At 42.8% G+C, this 19,062-nt stretch overlaps 2 protein-coding genes across 4 annotated transcripts in view; one reads left to right on the top strand and one right to left on the bottom strand.

Annotated features, from left to right (window-relative positions):
• LOC138633664 (C-terminal-binding protein 1) overlaps nucleotides 1–1,466 on the bottom strand; it is a 30,517-nt gene extending 29,051 nt beyond the window's left edge. Inside the window, exon 1 of the mRNA XM_069720033.1 lies at nucleotides 1,386–1,466. Coding sequence (XP_069576134.1) covers nucleotides 1,386–1,392 — 7 coding nt within the window. The 5' untranslated portion in view covers nucleotides 1,393–1,466. The remainder of the gene's footprint in view (nucleotides 1–1,385) is intronic.
• Nucleotides 1,467–3,386: 1,920 nt separating this feature from the next.
• On the top strand, nucleotides 3,387–18,485 carry maea (macrophage erythroblast attacher, E3 ubiquitin ligase). 3 transcript variants are annotated; one of them, XM_069720038.1, is made up of 9 exons: nucleotides 3,387–3,470; nucleotides 7,367–7,549; nucleotides 9,669–9,872; nucleotides 10,636–10,758; nucleotides 11,911–11,987; nucleotides 12,091–12,199; nucleotides 15,745–15,878; nucleotides 16,163–16,358; nucleotides 16,517–18,485. In XM_069720038.1, exons 1-9 carry the CDS (start codon nucleotides 3,402–3,404, stop codon nucleotides 16,610–16,612), a joined length of 1,191 nt encoding a protein of 396 aa, XP_069576139.1. In that variant the 5' UTR covers nucleotides 3,387–3,401; the 3' UTR covers nucleotides 16,613–18,485. The 3 variants fall into 3 exon arrangements, with proteins under 3 accessions (XP_069576139.1, XP_069576137.1, XP_069576138.1); XM_069720036.1 differs by lacking the exon at nucleotides 3,387–3,470 and adding an exon at nucleotides 4,465–4,559; XM_069720037.1 differs by lacking the exon at nucleotides 3,387–3,470 and adding an exon at nucleotides 4,490–4,555.
• The last annotated feature ends 577 nt before the right edge of the window (nucleotides 18,486–19,062 follow it).

Genomic DNA, 19,062 nt, shown 5'->3' with positions numbered 1-19,062 from the left:
ATACCGACAACATCGACTTTCAAAGCCAGCTAGAATTACTGCCTCATAGTTGTTTGTCCGTCAATTTGCAGTTCACATACTTGTCTGTCCAGACTCGGAAAATATGTAGCGAAGACCCATAAAGGTGGTTCTGACAGCACACAAAGTTGTGGACAAAGACGGTGGACAATGCATCAAATTCGCAAAGCTACAAATTCTAAAATGTGGACGCTTCAAACACATCTTCAGCCCAACAGCACGGACATTCTATACAATCACCACAGTTTCAAAGTGGACACCCCGAATCAGTGTCACTAATTCAGTATCTGACCAAATGTGAAATATGGTCAAAATCTCCCCTTCTGTTTCTGAGTCATGGTGTTGAATAAAGTCCAGAAAACTGTTTTTGCAGGTCTTTTTTTTTTTTTTTTTTTTTTTCAAATTAGATATTTGTGTGAAATATTAATCACAATCAGTTGATGAATTTTTAGGTTACGGCCCAAACGTGTTCTCTGACGTCACCGTGACCTTTCACCTTTGACCAATGAGTTCTAATCAGTTCATGCTTGTAATTAAGAGAATGTTTATGGCAAAGGTGAAGAAAGTTCCCCTCATGGCGTTTACAATATCGGAACAGATGGACAATCTAAAAACACGGAGGCATAAATACTCACCTACTCTGAAAACTCAATATAAAAGTTGCCAGTCTTCAAATGAGGAAACAGCAGCTACAGTTGAGTTCAAGTTTGCATATTTGTCTCACAAGTTACATCCCATCGCTTTTGCTTTCATAAAGTCACAGTAACTTTGGCTCTGACAACCTTAACGTATAACATATGCTGCTGAAGATGGGCACAAACTATTTTAACCATCATTTCCACAACAAAGTTTCTCCAAGAAACTTTTTTTTCAGCTTGGATTTTAACACAATCCTTATTTAAGATGAGAATTGAGTCAGAATTAAAGACAAACTGCTTCTTTCTCAATAAACTGCAGCAGCATTAAAAAAAGAAAAAGAAACTAGGCAAAATGCATCTTTAAAGAAGCAGTGATACTCATTTCTCTGGAAATTTCTTCATGAATAAACAATCCTTCAGTCTCACACACACACACACACACACAAATAAACAAACACTTTCATATATATATTCATGCAGTCACACACAAGCAAGTCTTCATACTGTAAACAGACACACACGCAGTTATTTCCCTCTTATTTAGCTTGGCACAGAGTTATCTCTTCAGACCCTGAACACAGTGCAGAGTCGAGCTGTAAGCACAGCCGCTACTATCACACAAACCCACACGTTTACACAAACAGACACACACACACACACACACACACAAATTACACGCAAATTACACACAGGAAGTGCTCGATACGGGGCCAAAAATACATCACAAACCTTGCATCACCTTCCTCTCTGTGTGTGTCCACTGTTCCACTTTGTTCCAAAGCTGGGTGGGTGGGGGTGTGTGAGGAGGAAAGGAGGGGGTGTAGGGGAGTGAGGGTGGGGTGGGGTTGTGCACGGGGTGGGGAGAGGGGAAGGGGTTTGCATGCAGCAGATAATGGGCCAATTGTAAGTGATTGCAGTTGGTGCCAGCCAATCAGCGCAGCCTGGCACTGGATTGCAGCCAATGGCAATATGTCCACTGCAGCTGGGGGAGGGTGCTCGCGCTCACACAGGAAAAGAAATGTGGCCATGATATGGAGCGGGTGGAGAGGAAGGAGGGGGGGAGGGGGATTCACTGGGTAAACTTGTAAAATATTTCATAAAACTGGATGATGTTTTCTCTTATTGATCAAATTTCATCAGTCATCGTGTTTTTTACGCTTTATTTTTTTTAGTGGACGTCTTTAAGCAAAAACTCAGGACTGGTTTCCAGATGAATGAACATAATTGAGGAATAATTGATCACCTTGTCTTCACTGAGGTCAAGCTTTTTCCCTCGCAAATGTAAAAATTCAGACATTTCTCTCAAACACCTAATAACTTTTGTTTAATCTTAGATAAATTCTTACCAAAGCTTCCCAGAGCCGAATGCAACTTCTTTAGTTGCTTAGTTTGCCAAAATATTCAATTCACAATGATGTATAACAGGAAAAGTATCAAATCTGTATATTTCAGAAGCTGAAACTATTTGGTTTTTTTGCCTAATTTGGCCTGACTATCAAAATAATGATGTCAACTAACTACTAACTAACATTACCCGCCTCTGTCATCTGTTTTGTCAGCTCCTGGTCGCAGAAATCGTTATCTTATCTCAACATTAGACTGCAGTTCTACTGTATGTAAACGTAACGAGTGACTGAAAAAGCTCAAACTCACCCATTGTTGAGATGGATGATCAAATCCAGCAAATCTAGACGAACAAAGAAAAATACGTCAGTCTTTATTTGAATCCATATTAGCTTACACAAAGTAGAAGCTAGTCTTCCTGGGGTCCAAACAAAAAACAACCAACAAAAATAGGACTGCATCAATAAAAGAGAAATTAACAGAAATTACTTCGTGGCTCGCTCACGAATTGTATATTTTGCTTCGTCTCCCTCGTTCGCTCTTCTACTACTGAAAAGGATTTAACGAGACAGATCATAATTCTCCCAAACTATCTTCTCTTCGTTGGCTTCCCGTAAATATAATCAAGAATAGAATACAAAGATAAAAAATGCTTCTGCTGCATCTCAAAGCTCTTAATGGCTGCGCTCCATCTTATCTAAAAGATCTTATAGTACCATATCATCCCAAGGGAGCGCTTCCCTTACAGAATGCTGACCTGCTTGTGGTTCCTCGAGTTTCCAAAACTATTTGGGAGGCAGAGCCTTCAGCTTTCAGGCCCTTCTCATAAAATCAGCTCCCAGTTTGGGTTCAAGAGGCAAGACACTCTCTTTACTTTTAAGAGGAGGCTTAAAACTTTCCTATTTGACCCATTTGAACCATCCCTCAGTTGTGCTTCTATATAAGCCCAGGACCATCGATCATGCCGCCATCGCATATCATTAACTTTACGCCCTCGTTCTTTTCCTAATCTCCCCTCACTCCGACCGGTTGACCACATACTGAGCCTTTTAATAACTTGAATTGGCGCAGGGTCTACACAAATAAAATTCAATGGAGTTAACTCTTTTTTAAAAATTATTATTATTATTATTTTTATTTTTTTTAAATTGCTCTATAATTTGCATGTTTCCTTTGCTCTCGCTTAATTTGCTGCCTCGGTGAATGCTTTTATAGCTTCAAGCCAACTTTTGGATGTAGAAAGCTTGCACCAAAGCAGGCCGACGCACCCAGACGGCGGAGTCAGTGCTGACACCGTCTCGCCAGATGGCGCTAGTGAGCACTGAGGCCATTCTGAGTCGATAGAAAAAAAAAAAAAAAAAAAAAAAAAAAACAACCACAAGAAAAACCCACAAAACCAAGATGGCGGTGCAAGAGACAGCATCCCAACTGTCCATGGCTCTCAAAGTCCAAGAATATCCCACCCTGAAGGTAAACAGAAATAGAAACTGCCGTACATCGACGGCCTAGTGACTCCGTAGATGCCGGACTGCGTGATGCGGGAGATGGTGTTTGGAAAATAGGAATTAGCGGTTGATTTAGATCACGAGGGCAGCGAGCTTGACAGGGAGGCTAACGTTAGCTGAGCCGGATTAGCCAGGTGGCTAAACGTCCACTAAACGACCTGCATTTACAAAGTGATGAAAAAGATCGAGTCGTCCGCTCATCGACGGGAGCCGGTGGCCGGTGAGCCGGCCGCCTGCTGCCTTCTCCGGGTGTTATAACGCAGGTAGTGCGCCGCTTGGGGCCCTCACAGCTGTTAGCTCAGGTTTTAAGCCTGTTTTTTTTTTTAATATATATATATATATACACCGTGGTCCTTGTCAGTTAGCGCCATCTAACCGGTGTAATAGTTTAAAACAAAAATAGTTTTCAGTTTTAGACGGTGCTTGTGTGTGTGTGTGGGTGAGTTAAATCATCCCGGGAACTTTAGGAGAACAGAAGACAGGATCGAGGTGAAATATCATCACTTAACAAAAGCGTGGAAACAACATGGTTGCTCCGTTTTCTTTCGGCGGGGCCGGGCACGATGTTAAAAGACACGCGGAGACGTGATCGGCCTGCTAACGTTGAGCTGGATATATTAAAAAAAATAATAATAATAATTTTAATTTTTTTTTTTTTAAAAACGTCTGTATCGTCGCCCCCCCCCCCCCCCAAAAAAAATAGCCTACCCGATGCGTGACGCCGAGCGTGCAAATCGCATGTGGCTGGACGATAGATCGGTTTAAGTCGCCCCGGCTACCTCGCCCGGTAGCCCCCCCTCCCCTCCGGTAGCCCTCCCACCAGAAGCAGCCCCCCTTTCCGGAGTTAGCGCAGTGTCATCAGCCTCTCTCTGCACTTCAAAATGGCCAGTGAGAGAAATCACAGCCTGCGCTGCTCCTCCGTTCCTCGTAACGTTTTACTGCGACACCGCGGCTACTAAAAAAACACGAGCTCAAACAAGTCCGGGCTGCTGCTGCTGCTGCTGCCGCCGCCGCCGCCTCGTGTGGTCAGCCACGCAGCGGACGACGGCTGTGAGTACGTACCACCGTATTGACAGCTTTAATGTGTAAACTGATGGCGTATATAAACTAGGCATTTTCGTGTCGCTGGCGATGTTGAGAGGTCTCTCTGTGTGTGTGTGTGTGTCAGGGTGCACGGCTGTGGTGTGTGTGGGGGGGGGGACGGACGTGTCTGCCTTTGCTTGGATGCTGCAGTAAAGATGATGGGCACCATTTTAAGACAGGAGTGATGGTTGTAATTGGTATCAAATGGGAGTCTTAACATCTGTCTACGTTTGGAGCTGTATTGAGCTTATATGTCTCAATGTTGCACGGTTTGTGTTGGATATTATGTCCTCGCGGGCGTCAGATCAAGTGCATTCGTGAAGGGAAACGGTGACCCTAATGTGTACTTCATTAGTCTTTTTGTCTGTGGGCTTTGTGACCAACATCCTAATTTGGCCTTTCGTTCGAAGGTATTAACCTCCTGGTGCTGAACGTACAGGCCCCTTTACAGGCTGATGACGTTGTAATGTCACAAATTAAACCAAGTGTCTATTCAAGTGGAGTCAAAATGATCATTCAGGCTTGCTGTAAATTACCTGAGCTGTCTTAATGATGAATATTAGTATTCCCGTTGGCATTAATGATTTGTGATCCCTGTTAGGGGAGGGGTTGTCGATGTCTCCTGCATTGATCCACCTCCTAACTAATCATGGAAGAGAACCATCATGCTCACAAAGTCAGTCCAGCACTGTCATAACAGTCTGGGATGTGCTAAAGGCCGAATGACATGTACGCTGTCAAGCAAATGAAGGTCACATAGAAAGGATAACACCATATATGAGATCCAATTGCCAGTCACATTAATAAAGGGAATATTTCAATTCTCTAAAAGTGTCCATTGTTATATAACAAGATTTGTTGCAGTTAAATATATGTCAAGATAAAGTGCATTTTCTGGAAATAATCTTTTTTTTTTTTAAAAGCTAACTTTAAAATGGATGAAACACCTGTCTTTGAATGTCCGTTTGTTGCTTATTTTCATACCGATTGCAACATTTTCTAAAGTGACAAGAACAACCAAAGATATTTAACCGGTTCGGCAGAGAAAGAGTCAACGAGTCAACTAGTAGGGATGGACCAACCTAATATGTCTATAATCAGTTGGTCAGGCATTCACCACGACATGACAAATCCACAGGAAGTAGGATTGTTTATTTTGAAATGTAGATATAAATTCAGTGTTTCCGGACTGCCTTTAGTGCCATGATTTCAATCTCTTTGTATTATTAAAAAAACAAAACAGTATTCAGTTAACTCCAAACAGCTTTTAAATTTGGGTGAAAGAAAAAAAGCACTGTATTAGAATCAAACATGGAGAGAAAATGCAAGTCTACCAGCCACCATATTTCTATGGCTGCAAGCTTTATATTACTGCATTGCCCAAACCAGTATATATTCACTGCATCTTTCTGTAATCACCACCATCTATCTGCCAAGTAAATCCTTCATTTATAACCCACAGTACTTATTTGTTGATCTGTTGCCAAGTGTGTCACAAAAATACAAATCTGTAGTTCAAGTAATATTCGTGGGTCAAACGCTAACCAGTTTGTAAATGCCAAACTCTGATCTGGATGTAGCCAAGAGAGAAAAAGCTGTTGAGATAAGAAAGCCAAAGCCTTTAACCATCTTTTCCCTCCCAAAATACATTCCTATGCAGAATATGTCTGACTGTTTCTGCCAAAAGGAGATTAGTCAATGTTTACAAGTGCATACTAATTTGTCTTGTGGCACAATTAAATATGTGAGACATAAGGTCCCCTTCTGTACTTTAGTTTAGGGCTGGATTTCCCAAATACCAGCAATTTTTATTCTCTCATGTTGCACATTTACATAACTTTCCTCTGAAATTTGAGTGATCTGTGAAATTCACCTCGGGGCTAGCTCAAAAGAAGAAAAAAAAAACAATAGAAATCATCTCAATCGATTTAAGCACGCCTCATGGTTTTTATGCAATATCTTAAAGAGGGAACCACAAGGGTCACATAAAGCTCATTCATTTATTTACAAAGTAATCCTCTGTTGTAGAACGAGGATGTTTGGTTTATTTACACATTATCGTCTTTAGATGTTTTCAGTACGCGCATCACTGAAACGAGTTTGTAATTGAAATGTTTTCTGTGAAAATGATCCGTTTTCAAATGCTGTTCAGTTGTTTGTTCAAGCTGTTTTCATTATGTCAGAAGTGTACAGACTCTTTGAGCATTTGTTGTTTCATCTGCTGTTTTGTTTGTTCCGTCCTCTTTGTGATCTGGAAAAGGTTTTTGAATCTGATGTGCTTGATGAATGTTTTAAAGTGAATGAGCAAAAATTTAGCAGTCAAATCTCAGCAGATTTCTTTCTACTTTACTACAGTAAACATACACTACGAGCCGTATTTAAACGGCAGTAGAAGAAGAGTTCAAGAAGCGTAGGTTCGGTCATGAACTTGGGTAATTTGCAAGGCCAGCATTAAAAACTCAATAAATTTGAAGCATCACTAATGTGATTTGGTCACAGCAAATATTAGGAACTGTTTAAACTGGAGATTGATGGGATTATGTTGTTCATATTGATCGAGGCTGGCACAGCATAAACTAGGGCCATAACACAATACCATGCCAAATTGAAGGTATCCACAAGCAACAATAACAAAATATATAAAGGTTGATTGCAACTCGGCTATCTAAACAAATGTTTACCTTCGTCGGCTGGAGGTCATTTTTTTTGCCCTTTGCCAATGCCAAACCTGAAAGTGTGACACACCGCTGCTCACATCCGGTGGCGTCGTCGTTACAGGTGCCGTACGAGACTCTGAACAAACGATTCAGAGCGGCTCAGAAGAACATCGACCGGGAGACGAGTCACGTCACGATGGTGGTCGCCGAGCTGGAGAAGACGCTGAGCAGCTTCCCGGTGGTCGACTCCGTGGTGTCGCTGCTGGACGGAGTGGTGGAGAAACTCAGCGCCCTGAAGAGGAAGGTGAGGGATGCAGATGTACAAACACACACACACACACACACGCATATATATTTTTCCATGCTATTAATCGGTTTAATAGTCTGGTCATCATGTCATTTAAATTTCGTTGGAGAAGCAGAATTTTAAGATGTTTTTTTTTTTTTTCAAAGCTATGCACTTTAAAGCAAAAGAAAAACGCTGACATTTTGCCTTCGTGTTTCTCTTTTAATTCAGTTTCAAGTGACAGACGAACAAAACAGAACCGTATCACCACCTTTTGTTTAGAAGAAAGAGTGGCTGGATGTTGTTCGACCCCAGCAGAGTAAAACTCTCTCTCGTTGATTTTGTGTTCCCGTAAAGCTGATCACACAGCAGAGGTTTCGCCGGCGTCACATTTTGCCATCTCTGTTTTCGGAGGACTGCTTTTGTACAACATAGCGATTACAGAGATAATCAGAGGCAACAGAAAGTTGGCTTAACATTGTGGGCAAGTGCAACTATGCCAGCTGTGTTTGTGGAAGGTTTATCACGAAAGTCATGTGTGTGTTTTCAAGCTCCGTTTTCTCTGTTGTTGCTACGCTTGAAGGACAGCGGTTTCACTTTTTTTTTTGTGGTGGGGACGGGGAGGAGGGGGGGCTATTTTCAAAATCTGGCCGTGGGTAGAGATAAAAAAAAAAAAAAAAGAAGGACAGAGAGATCTACATCATTCATGGCCACCTGTGGATAAACTGTGAGGAACAGAAAATTACAAAAAATACAGCACATTTAGGAAAACCAAATCCTCAGTAGATTAGAAACTAGAACTGGTACTGAACTTTTCCTCTACAGAAACTTACCGACTTCTAACTGAACTTGTGAGCTGTACTCATACACATTACATTTCCTGCAACTTTGTGTTTTGCTCCGTCTACTGGTGTTTGATAAAGTGCTCGTATTGTCGACCTCACTGGTGGACTTTGTTGCATTGATGTCGTTAACTCCAGTAAAAGTCATCGTCGACACGGGCCTTCCTCTCTCTCGTTGTTGAAAAGTTGCGTCCCCATGGAAGCACTTTCTGCTAGTGCAGCTAAATTTCGGTCGCAATCTGGCAGCTTGCACATCCGATCCTTAACAGTTTGTAACATAAAGTGGGGAAACTACAGCAGAACAAACCACCTCTGGGTCATTAAGTTGTTGTAGGGAAGCAGCTGTATGCATCACCAGCAGTATCTCGTCTACAAACAAGATCTCGCTTCAGCTGGGGCCAACTGTTATATCCACATTATTTACCCCCGTTAACTAAAACACATCACTGCAGCTGTGGTTTCTTTATAATGGGTCAAATGTGACCTCGGTGGGTTGCGTTTCTTAAGGAATGCTGCCTCGCTGGTTCTTGTGTCAAACTTTTCCGAGAAAACAAGCGATTAAAAACACAACTTGTGCACTTGTACTCTTCCAAAATGTTGTTAAGCAGGTTCTCTGTGAAATAATATGATTATGTTAAACGGTTAGGGCTAATTAGACACCCCACCAATGTGCTCGGGTGTGGGAGTCTTTGTGTGTCGTGAGAAGAACTCCATATGTGAAGAGTAGAATTAGGGACGGGTGAACAAATCAGAATGAAACCAGGAAGCCAAAGACAATGGCATGCAGTGTAGTTCTTAAATAATTCAATCTAAAATGACAGGTTGCAGAGAACAGAGAACGGGGAACATTGAAGCGTGCTGAATATTCACTGACTCCTGTGTCACATTTTCAGGTGTACGTGTAACATGGAGCTGTGGGAATGTATTTCTGAATTTGTGTGATCCCGAGCTTCTATGGAGGTGTAAACTCAGCTTACCTCCACTGTGCAGCGTTTCATCTGCAGAACAGGAAGCAGCTGTTTAGTCTGAACCGCGTTCAAGGTTTTACATTTCTTGGCTTCGGTGTTCAGGACTTGTTCCTCTTCTATTATACGTTATAAACATAACGATCGTGGTGAAATGTTACGACCTCGGACCTTTTCTCACCAACAGGAAAAGTCATTTTAAGATAAACGCACTTTTATAATTCAAGGTTATTGAACACCCAACACTTCAACTCGGACCGGTTTTACACGATGCACGTTCAAGTTTTTTTTTATAACCGTCCTGATTGTACTTGCTTATTTGTCGTGCAGGCTGCCGAGTCCATTCAAGCAGAAGACGAGAGCGCCAAGCTGTGCAAGCGTCGCATCGAGCACTTGAAGGAGCACAGCAGCGACCAGCCGGCTTCAGTCAACCTGTGGAAGAAGAAACGGATGGACCGCATGATGGTGGAGCATCTGCTGCGCTGTGGCTACTACAACACAGCTGTTAAACTGGCCAGACAGAGCGGTATAGAGGTAATTGGCTTTGTATGTATGTTCTGTGTCACCTCGAGTACTTAAGAGATCTTTGAGTTCGTAAAAAAACAAGAAAAAGAAATCAAAACCATCAAACTGAGAGAAACCATCAAACTTTCTACACATTTAAAAGAAGAAAAATAATTTTATTTACACGTAGGACCACGCAGCAACTTTACTTGGGCATTGAACGCATCCATGAGAAGTGAACACACACGCACAAAAGGAGCAGTTGTGGATAATCATTGTAAAAACCCTGCTTCCTATCTGTGTGTGTGTGTGTGTGTGTGTGCATGCATGTGCGTGCATGTGTGTGTGTTGGGACTTGTGTCATCCTAATAGCTCGGTTGTTTACAAAAATCTTTTCTTGATCACTGAGCTTAATTGAATCACTTCCACACAACAGTGGAGTTGTTTGATGTTGTGTTTACCCTGTTAGGTCTTGACCATGTATCTCCCATCGCTGCTACTCAATACATAAACACTCGTTTGAAAAAAGAAAAAAAAAGCCATATTTCTAAGGCACAAGAAAGTTGTTGGGTTTTCTGTTTTAGCTCGTCCTGAATATGTATGCTGTTGTAATATCATGTGACACTATGAATAGCAACAGAAAACACACCACAGGGTTTAACTTGCATGCATCTGTTGGACCTTAATGTGACCTTTTAGCAAGTTGCTTTTCTTTCATCTCAAACTTGATTGTTGTTGTTTTTTTCAGATTCCCTGTTTTTCTGCTAACACATCCCCTCTGTTGTGTTTTCAGGACCTGGTGAACATCGAGATGTTCCTCACGGCTAAGGAAGTGGAGGAATCTCTGGAGAGGCAGGAGACGGCCACTTGCCTGGCCTGGTGCCACGACAACAAGTCACGCCTTCGCAAGATGAAGGTAGTTTATTTTACGAGGGGGACATTTTTACTCTCCAATTTCAAGACGTTTGGTTTAACAAAAAACGTAAAGTCTTAAAAAGCATTGGTATTGGTGTTCTCAAGAGAGGGCTTTAAAGTTGCTAGAAATTCAAAAATAATATTTACAAAGGTCTTAGAAATGTAATGTCCGCCTATAAAGGAAGTAATGTTACTTATGAAATGTTTTCTATTGACATTTTAGCACAAGCTCGCTGTCAAATATCTAATAATATTGTTTCAGATGTTTAAATGTGGGCCTTGAATAAATGGGTTCTTTTTTAAGCCACACTCATTTCTCCATCTGTTTTCTGCAGACTGTCCTGATCCAGGTTGTGTGTAATATTTAATTAGTAATATTCAAATTATTGTTATGTAAAGAAAGAAAGTACTGACAATAATTGGATATAAATATAAATAAGTGCATGCACATTTTCAGGCTTTATAATTCACACTGCTTTTCATCGATATCTTTATAGGATTTATAAGATATTTAACTCGGCGAAGCCTGCAGAAATCCTTTTACTTCTGCATTGCATTATTCTTCTCTTACTGAACAAGAATCGGCACTTTAACACGGTTTGTTTTTTCAAAATCTGACCAGTTAAGATTAAAACACACTTCCTTGGGGTTTTGTTTTGCTAAGAGGGGCAGCAAGTTAAACTGTTAATCCTAAAATCACGCTATTAAACTCGAAAAGCTTTATTGGAGTTCAGACCTGCACTAAGACATGATAATCTTCCTCGTTAGCTCTAACTTTGACAGTCAAACTTGTAAACACGGATGACTGAATATTCATGTTATTTCTTTCTCGTGAGAGCATTTCTGAAATCTGGTTTATCTCCAACTCATCACCAGATAGGTAACATACAGGGCTATCAAAGATTTACTGTTTTTTTTTTTTTTTTTTTTAACACTCTTCTGGCCATTTTCTTCTTTCTTGCAAAAATCCATTTGGAAATGAATAAAATATTGAAGCGGCTTAAGAGTCCACCATGACTGCAGGAGTTGTATGAAAGAAATTAGTCTCCAGTCTGCTCTGCCTCAGGTCCATGTAGGGTAAAAGATTAGTCGTGAGGATTTTGCTGCGCGTTCGGTTCTTTAAACTTACCAACCATGTCTATTTCTTTTACAGAGCTGTCTCGAGTTCAGTCTGAGAATCCAGGAGTTCATTGAGCTCATCAGACAAAACAAACGCATGGATGCAGTCCGGTACTTGATTTTTTTTTTTTTTTCAACCAGTATTGTCGCCAATTTGTTACATTTTAATAAAATGTCAGGATCTAAGTTTGTGGGTCTCTTGTTTGTGTTTTAGACATGCGAGGAAGCACTTCAGCCAAGCAGAAGGTGGGCAGTTGGATGAGGTTCGGCAGGTGATGGGCATGCTGGCCTTCCCATCAGATACACACATCTCCCCATACAAGGTAACAACGGTGGTATTTCCCAGTGTAAAGATGTACACTGATACAATTGCATTTGGTCAGAGCACATACATACAAGAAATATTGTGTTATACCAATCTGTGTTTCTGACATTTTGATAGTAATGTTGAACAGAGCTGTGAACAGACCACCCGACATATCATCTCATGTCATGAAATGGATCTGTGTTTAGAGTCTTTGCTCAGCATGATGGATAAATCATAAGCATGACAGAGTTCAGCACCAGCTTCTGTCTTTACTGAGAAACACCTCTGAAATCACCACGTTTATGGAGGGAACGCGGTATTGCAGCTGACCGACCACCAGAGGGCGCCTGTGGGCTTTTACAAAACTCAATTCCCTCGTCTGTGTTACTTTAGGCTTGTCCTTGGATAGCTGCTTTCAGCTGCAGTGTTATTTTTAGTGTTCATTTCAACTCTGAAATCCTCTGAGTTTTAGCGTGGTGCCATGACACTGGTGCTTTATCTCAAAAACAGTTTGGCTTTTTCTGCTTGGAAGGCAGACGGACCTGTTGTTGCCAGCTACATGTGACAGAAACAGAGCTGAGAATCTCGGTCCTCTGCCAACATGTTTGTAGGGCAGCATATTTATAGCTTGCATAATTATCGTACTTCTTTTTCTCAGTACTGAAAAATAAGTACCAGTCCGCCTCTGTAAACAAGTGCAGAACACTTCCTTCACATGGCACCACTGTGAAAATGTGAAGGCTCATATATTGATAAAATGCGGTAAATATTGCCGCCGCCAACACTTACAGCGAAACAAAAATGATTTAACTGCAACTGTAACTTAAAATAATTCACTTCCATTATTCTTGAAGCATGTCTTTGTGGTGAAAACACACACAGTTACAGACTCGGCTGCGTTTGAGAAGCAGGAAGCTGTTAATCACGGGTTGTTCAAAACAAACATCTGTGAATGGGCAGGTACTCTAAACTCAAAGTATAACTACAAATCACATCTAATTTACAGTGGAAGCCAAAATCATGACACAATCACATGTGTTTACTTGTACGATATGCTAGTGGCAGCCTGTTACAGCAGCTCCCCCGAGTGTGTTTTTGTTTTAAGTATCTTTTTTTTTTTTTCTCCTCTCTTCTGAGTTGTTTTTTCTTTCACGTGTGTTAAGTGACGGTCAGACAACGGACCGTAACTTTTCCACTTTTCTGGTGGCTCTTCTTTTACTTTTTTTCCCTCTTCGTAACGGAGAGCCAGACACAGTGGACCGGCGCCATTGTTTACTCTCGTGATCAGCTGATCGCGCTGAGTAGACCTCCACTGCTGCTGCTGCTGCTGCCCGGAGCGAGGCCTGAAATCCCGGACGAACTTCGGAGAAGACGTCGGGGTTGCAGAGCTGGAGCTCAAACTGAAGGCGAAGAGGAGGAGATATAAACCATCGGTACCGGCGATTTTAATGGGGAACGTGAGGTCGTTGGCCAATAAGACTGATGAGCTCGGCGCGCTGGTAAAGACCCAGAGGGAGTACCGGGAGTGCAGCATCATGTGTTTCACCGAGACATGGCTGCACTCACATTTCCCGGACCACAGCGCGGCCGTACCCGGCTTCAGGACTGTTCGGGCGGACAGAGACGTTGTGCAGAGCGCCAAGAAGAAAGGTGGAGGGATTGCAGTCTATGTGAACGAGAGGTGGTGCAATCCCGACCACGTGTGTGTGAAGGAATGTTTCTGTAGCCCGGACATTGAACTGCTAGCCGTGGGGATGCGCCCTTACTATTTACCGAGGGAGTTCTCGTCCGCCATTGTTATCGCTGTGTACGTTCCTCCAGTGGACACCATCCACTCCACGGTGTCCAAACTTCAGACTAAGCATCCCGGTGCATTTTTGGCAGTTACTGGAGACTTTAGCCAGTCTGGATAAAGTACTGCAAACTTTGCACCAGTATGTTAACTGCCCCACAAGGAACAATAAAACCCTGGACTTACTGTATGCTAATGCCACGGATGCATACAGTGCTGCTGCCCTTCCCCCCCCTTGGGAGATCAGATCACAACCTGGTCCTGCTGACACCAAAGTATGTTCCTCTGGTGCAGAGGCAGCCTGTGACCACCAGGACTGTGAGGAGGTGGACACAGGAGGCTAAAGACGCCCTGCAGGACTGCTTTGAGTCCACGGACTGGGATGTGCTGTTTGGATCACATGGGGACGACATCAACAGCGTGACGGACTGTATCACAGAATACATTAAATCCTGTGAACACACCACCGTACCATCCCCGACTGTGCACTGCTTCCCCAACAATAAGCCGTGGATCACCAGTGACCTGAAAGTTCTTAATAAGAAGAAAGCAGCCTTCAGGTCTGGGGACAGGGAGGAGCTCAGGAGAGTGCAGCGCCACCTGAAGGAGAAGATGAGAGAGTGCAAGGACTCCTACAGGAGGAAGCTGGAGGCCAAACTCCAGCAGAACAACGTGAGGGAGGTGTGGACCGGTATGAAGGAGATTACTGGGTTCAAGGGGAGAGAGAGACAACCAGGGGGCTCCCTGGAGAGGAACAACCAGGGGGAACCTGGAGAGGAACAATGAGCTAAACTGTTTCTTCAACAGGTTTAGTTCACCGCCCTCATCTGTCTCCTCCACACCTTACACCTCCCAAACACCTCTGCCCCCCCCACCCCCCCGGTGAGCTGCGTAGACACAGAGCTCTCAACTTCAAAGGGCTCTTCCACTATGGACGCCATGACCCCCCCCCCCCACCCCCTCTCTGTGAAGACTAGCCAGGTTAGGAGACAGCTGGAGAGACTCCACCAGTGCAAGGCTGCCGGACCTGACGGCATCAGCCCCAGGGTCCTGAAGACCTGGCTGAGGTCCTGCAACACCTCTTCAACCTGAGCCTGAAGCAGGAGGAGGTCCCGGTGCTGTGGAAGACGTCCTTCCTGGTTCCAGTCCCCAAGAAGACGACTCCGTCCGGCCTCAACGACTACCGACCGGTTGCCCTCACATCTCATGTGATGAAGGTGCTGGAGAGGCTGGTCTTGGCCCACCTCAGGCCGCTGGTGAAATATTCACTGGACCCGCTGCAATTTGCGTACCAGCCTCATGTGGGAGTGGACGACGCCCTCATCTACCTGCTGCAACGAGCTCAGTCTCACCTGGATGGAACCGGTGAATCTGTGAGAATCACTTTATTTGATTTCTCCAGTGCATTTAACACCATCCAACCACTGCTGCTGAGTGAGAAGCTGCGGGTGGTGGGGGTGGACGCGTCCACCGTCTCCTGGATCACTGACTACCTGACAGGCAGACCACAGTTTGTCCGTCTGGGCAGTGTGCCGTCTGATACGGTGGTCAGTGGTACTGGAGCTCCACAGGGAACTGTTCTGTCTCCTTCCTGTTCACCTTGTACACCACTGACTTATCCAAATTGAGGGATGAAAGACGGCGTGTTGTAGCGTGTACAGATTGACTCAAACTTGTGATATTGGACAATATAAATACAACTGAATTGACTTGTGAGAATGGCTGTGTAAAAGTCTTGCCCTGGTCTTTTGCTCTTTCTGTTTCATCAGGATCTTTTGGATCCTGCTCGTTGGAAGATGCTGATCCAGCAGTTCCGATACGACAACTACAGACTGCACCAGCTGGGAAACAACTCTGTCTTCACTATCACTCTACAGGCCGGTCTGTCTGCCATCAAGACACCGTATCTTTTATTTCCAGCTTTTACAACGCTTTGAACCCCTGCGTTTTTTTTTTTTGTATCTCCTTAAAATAATAAAGGTGTAAAAAACAGAATATTTTGTATAAAGCGAAATGTCGAAAACAGACATGGGTTTTAAACTTTTTCTTTATCACGCTGTAACTTTCCTCCATATGTCTTATGTCTGCTCATCACTGTCTTGGGAACAACGGCTCATCTCTGACACCATAAAGTGAAAGTGATGTTCAATGAGTGGTATTAATTGTGTTCCTTAACGCCTGTTACAGTCAGTGCTACAAAGAAGATGGGACCTCTAAAAACCCAGACTGCCCAGTGTGCAGTAAATCTCTTAACAAGTTGGCCCAGCCTCTACCCATGGCCCACTGCGCCAACTCCAGACTAGTGTGTAAGATCTCTGGGGAGGTCATGAATGAAAACAACCCTCCCATGATGCTGCCTAATGGATATGTCTACGGCTACAATGTGAGTGGGCCGCGAGATGCCAAGAATTCTGGGACTGTGTGAAGCGGTCTGTTAAATCACTGTAAAATGCAGAATGGCTGCGAGACTTAAGTCGTTTAAAACTGTTAGTGTTTGCGTCTCGGTCTGATTCATTATCGTCTGCTTGTCATGTCTTCCAGTCCCTTCTGTCCATTCGCCAAGATGACAAAGTGGTGTGTCCCAGAACCAAAGAAGTCTTCAACTTCTCTCAGGCGGAGAAGGTCTACATCATGTGATCGCTCGGATGACACGTCTGGGTGTTAAACGAGATCAGACGTGGCCCGTCGTACATCACGTGTGACCTGGCCTACTCAGAGCCACCTGTGGAGCTGTGATCCAGTGGACCCCCCCCTCCCTCTCCCCTCCCCTCCCCTCCCTCCCTCAACAGTCACACCTGAGACGCCCTACGAAACCCTTGGCCCCCCCCTCTTCCCTAGTTCACCCATCCGTTTTCCCCTTTGCATTTTATCTCACAGAAACTGGGCTCTTCTCCCTTCAGACTCTGTTTTAGATGTGGCTAGAAGTTGTTTGATCTGATCCATTCAAGCACATGGACTATCAGCATTCTCATTATCTTACAGGCCTTCACTCTGAACATTACTAGACTAGAGAAAAGGACTGACGGGGTGAAAAACTGCTAGGTAGATGTTTGATTTTACTACAAATAAAAGACCTTGATGAGGTTCCTTTGACTTTTCCTTTTACCAGTGGTGATCCTTTGATAATTAAATAACGTGGCAGAGATGTGTTAACAGACAAGATTTGGGCCTTTTTTCTTTTTTTTTTTTTTTTTTTTTTTCAAAACCAACATGGCTACCTGCCTGGTCACATTTCATTATGTGGTGCATGCTGTTGACATCCTCTGTCTTCTAGCCATGTTTTTGGTGGTTGTTGGGGAATATCTGTGAAATGCTTCCTTTAAACTGCCTCACTTTTTAAATTTCATCCCCCCCACACCCCCTTTGAGTGAAACTGGGGCCTGGTTTGGCCTACAATGGGCCCTTTTTCAAATGTAAATATTAGATAGGAATTGATCATGCCAATTGATAAATTCAGGAGTTTTAGGGACAAGTGAAGGCAACAAAGACCTTCTGCAAAGATTTCTGTGTAAACTGAACACGTCTTTTCTTGGTTGTTATAAGATGCATTACCCTGAAGTATCATCAATTTAACTGGTTGTTCAGTGTAATTTCTTATTTCTGGAGAAGTTTGTAGTTTCACTATTGGATGAAATTAATTACGGTATACTTTCTACCATAATGAAATTTACACAATATTTAAACAATACAACGATCTCCAATGTTTTTTTTTTTTTTGTTTTGTTTTTTTAAATGAACAAACTGTCTTCCTTTGTTGTGTGTGAGCTTTGGTGTTAACAAGTTCATCTCGATTAAGGCTGGATATTTAATTCGCTTAAAAAAGAAACCTGGGGTGAATTTTTTTTTTTTTTTTTTTTTTTTTTACTCAATTTTCCATTGCCCACATAGTTTTAATTTCATAACTATTTTCCCAACGAAGCAGAAGATAATAAAGAGAAGGACAGTGCTGATATTTTTCCAGTCTGTGTTAAACCTGCTTGCGGCACCGATACCACCGAGTTTACGAAGCATAAAAGTACACAAGCTTCATCGACATGTCATGTAGTTTCACGCGAGGCACGGTTTAACACTCCCACAAGGCTGTTGATTTAGCAGGCTTGTCTTTCCTTGCAAAGTCAAAAGGAAGAACCTTCGGTCATCAGAGAACATGACTCGTACTTCATGACTTTAAAAATGTACCGTAGATGATAGACTGTAATGTGGATATTTGAACAGGAATGTTTACTTCAGTGTCAACTAATGCACAAGTGGCATCTAAATCTAACCCGGAAAACACCCGTGCAAAGCGACCCAAAAATGCAGATTTGTGTTCAACATGATCAGTTTTGTGGTCGGTCGTTTCTTCCATCTGTTGTTTTATCGACGAGCCGAACGCCGCCTCATCTGTGTCCATCGAAGATTTGGAACTGTATCTGTGAAGGCACAGAATGTCCTGTGTGTTTGTGTTGGTACTAGAATAGAAATAGGGGATTGTTTCATGAGCAATATGCCTCATAAAGATTTCAGTGAACTTTGATTTCAGTGTTTCTTTATTTGCACCATCTGCTCTGCGGCCTGTAAAAAAAACAGCGTTAGCATATGTGTGAAGAGTGTGAACTATTTTGTTGACATGGAAATGCAGCCAAGTGTTGCGTCTTGCACCTGAAACTATAGCTCCATAGTCTGAGGAGGTCTGGGGTCGTTTTTTGCTTAGTCCCCGAATAAAAAGCAGGTATACAGATGGTGATGTGCTCAACAGCTGATCCCGCAGAGTGGATTTCATGGCTATAAAGAGCCAGAAGATAAAATAATTCGGCTGATTTGATTGGGTAGTACATCTGACTCTTGACGTTTCATTGCTCTTTCTGAAAGCTAAAACTTCAGTTTGTACTAACAAACCATGGTTGAGTCACAAAATATTTACTCCCAAGACAGTGAATGAGCCTTAAAACAAGGCGTGCACATGTAGAAAAAAAATGACTTTTTAGAGCTGCAACCAGTAATTTATTCATGGGTTTATTTGCCGTTTAGTTTGTAAACGTAAAATACTGGAAAAATGACGGTCTCAAAAACCCACTTCAAGCTCGTCTTGGCTTGATAACAATAAA

The sequence above is a fragment of the Brachyistius frenatus genome, unplaced genomic scaffold (genome assembly GCF_029030835.1).
Source record: "Brachyistius frenatus isolate BFR_SWC_R1_liver_20210118 unplaced genomic scaffold, ASM2903083v1 Contig_230, whole genome shotgun sequence".
NCBI classification, from domain to species: Eukaryota; Metazoa; Chordata; class Actinopteri; family Embiotocidae; genus Brachyistius; species Brachyistius frenatus.
This window is presented reverse-complemented; position numbering and strand designations above follow the sequence as displayed.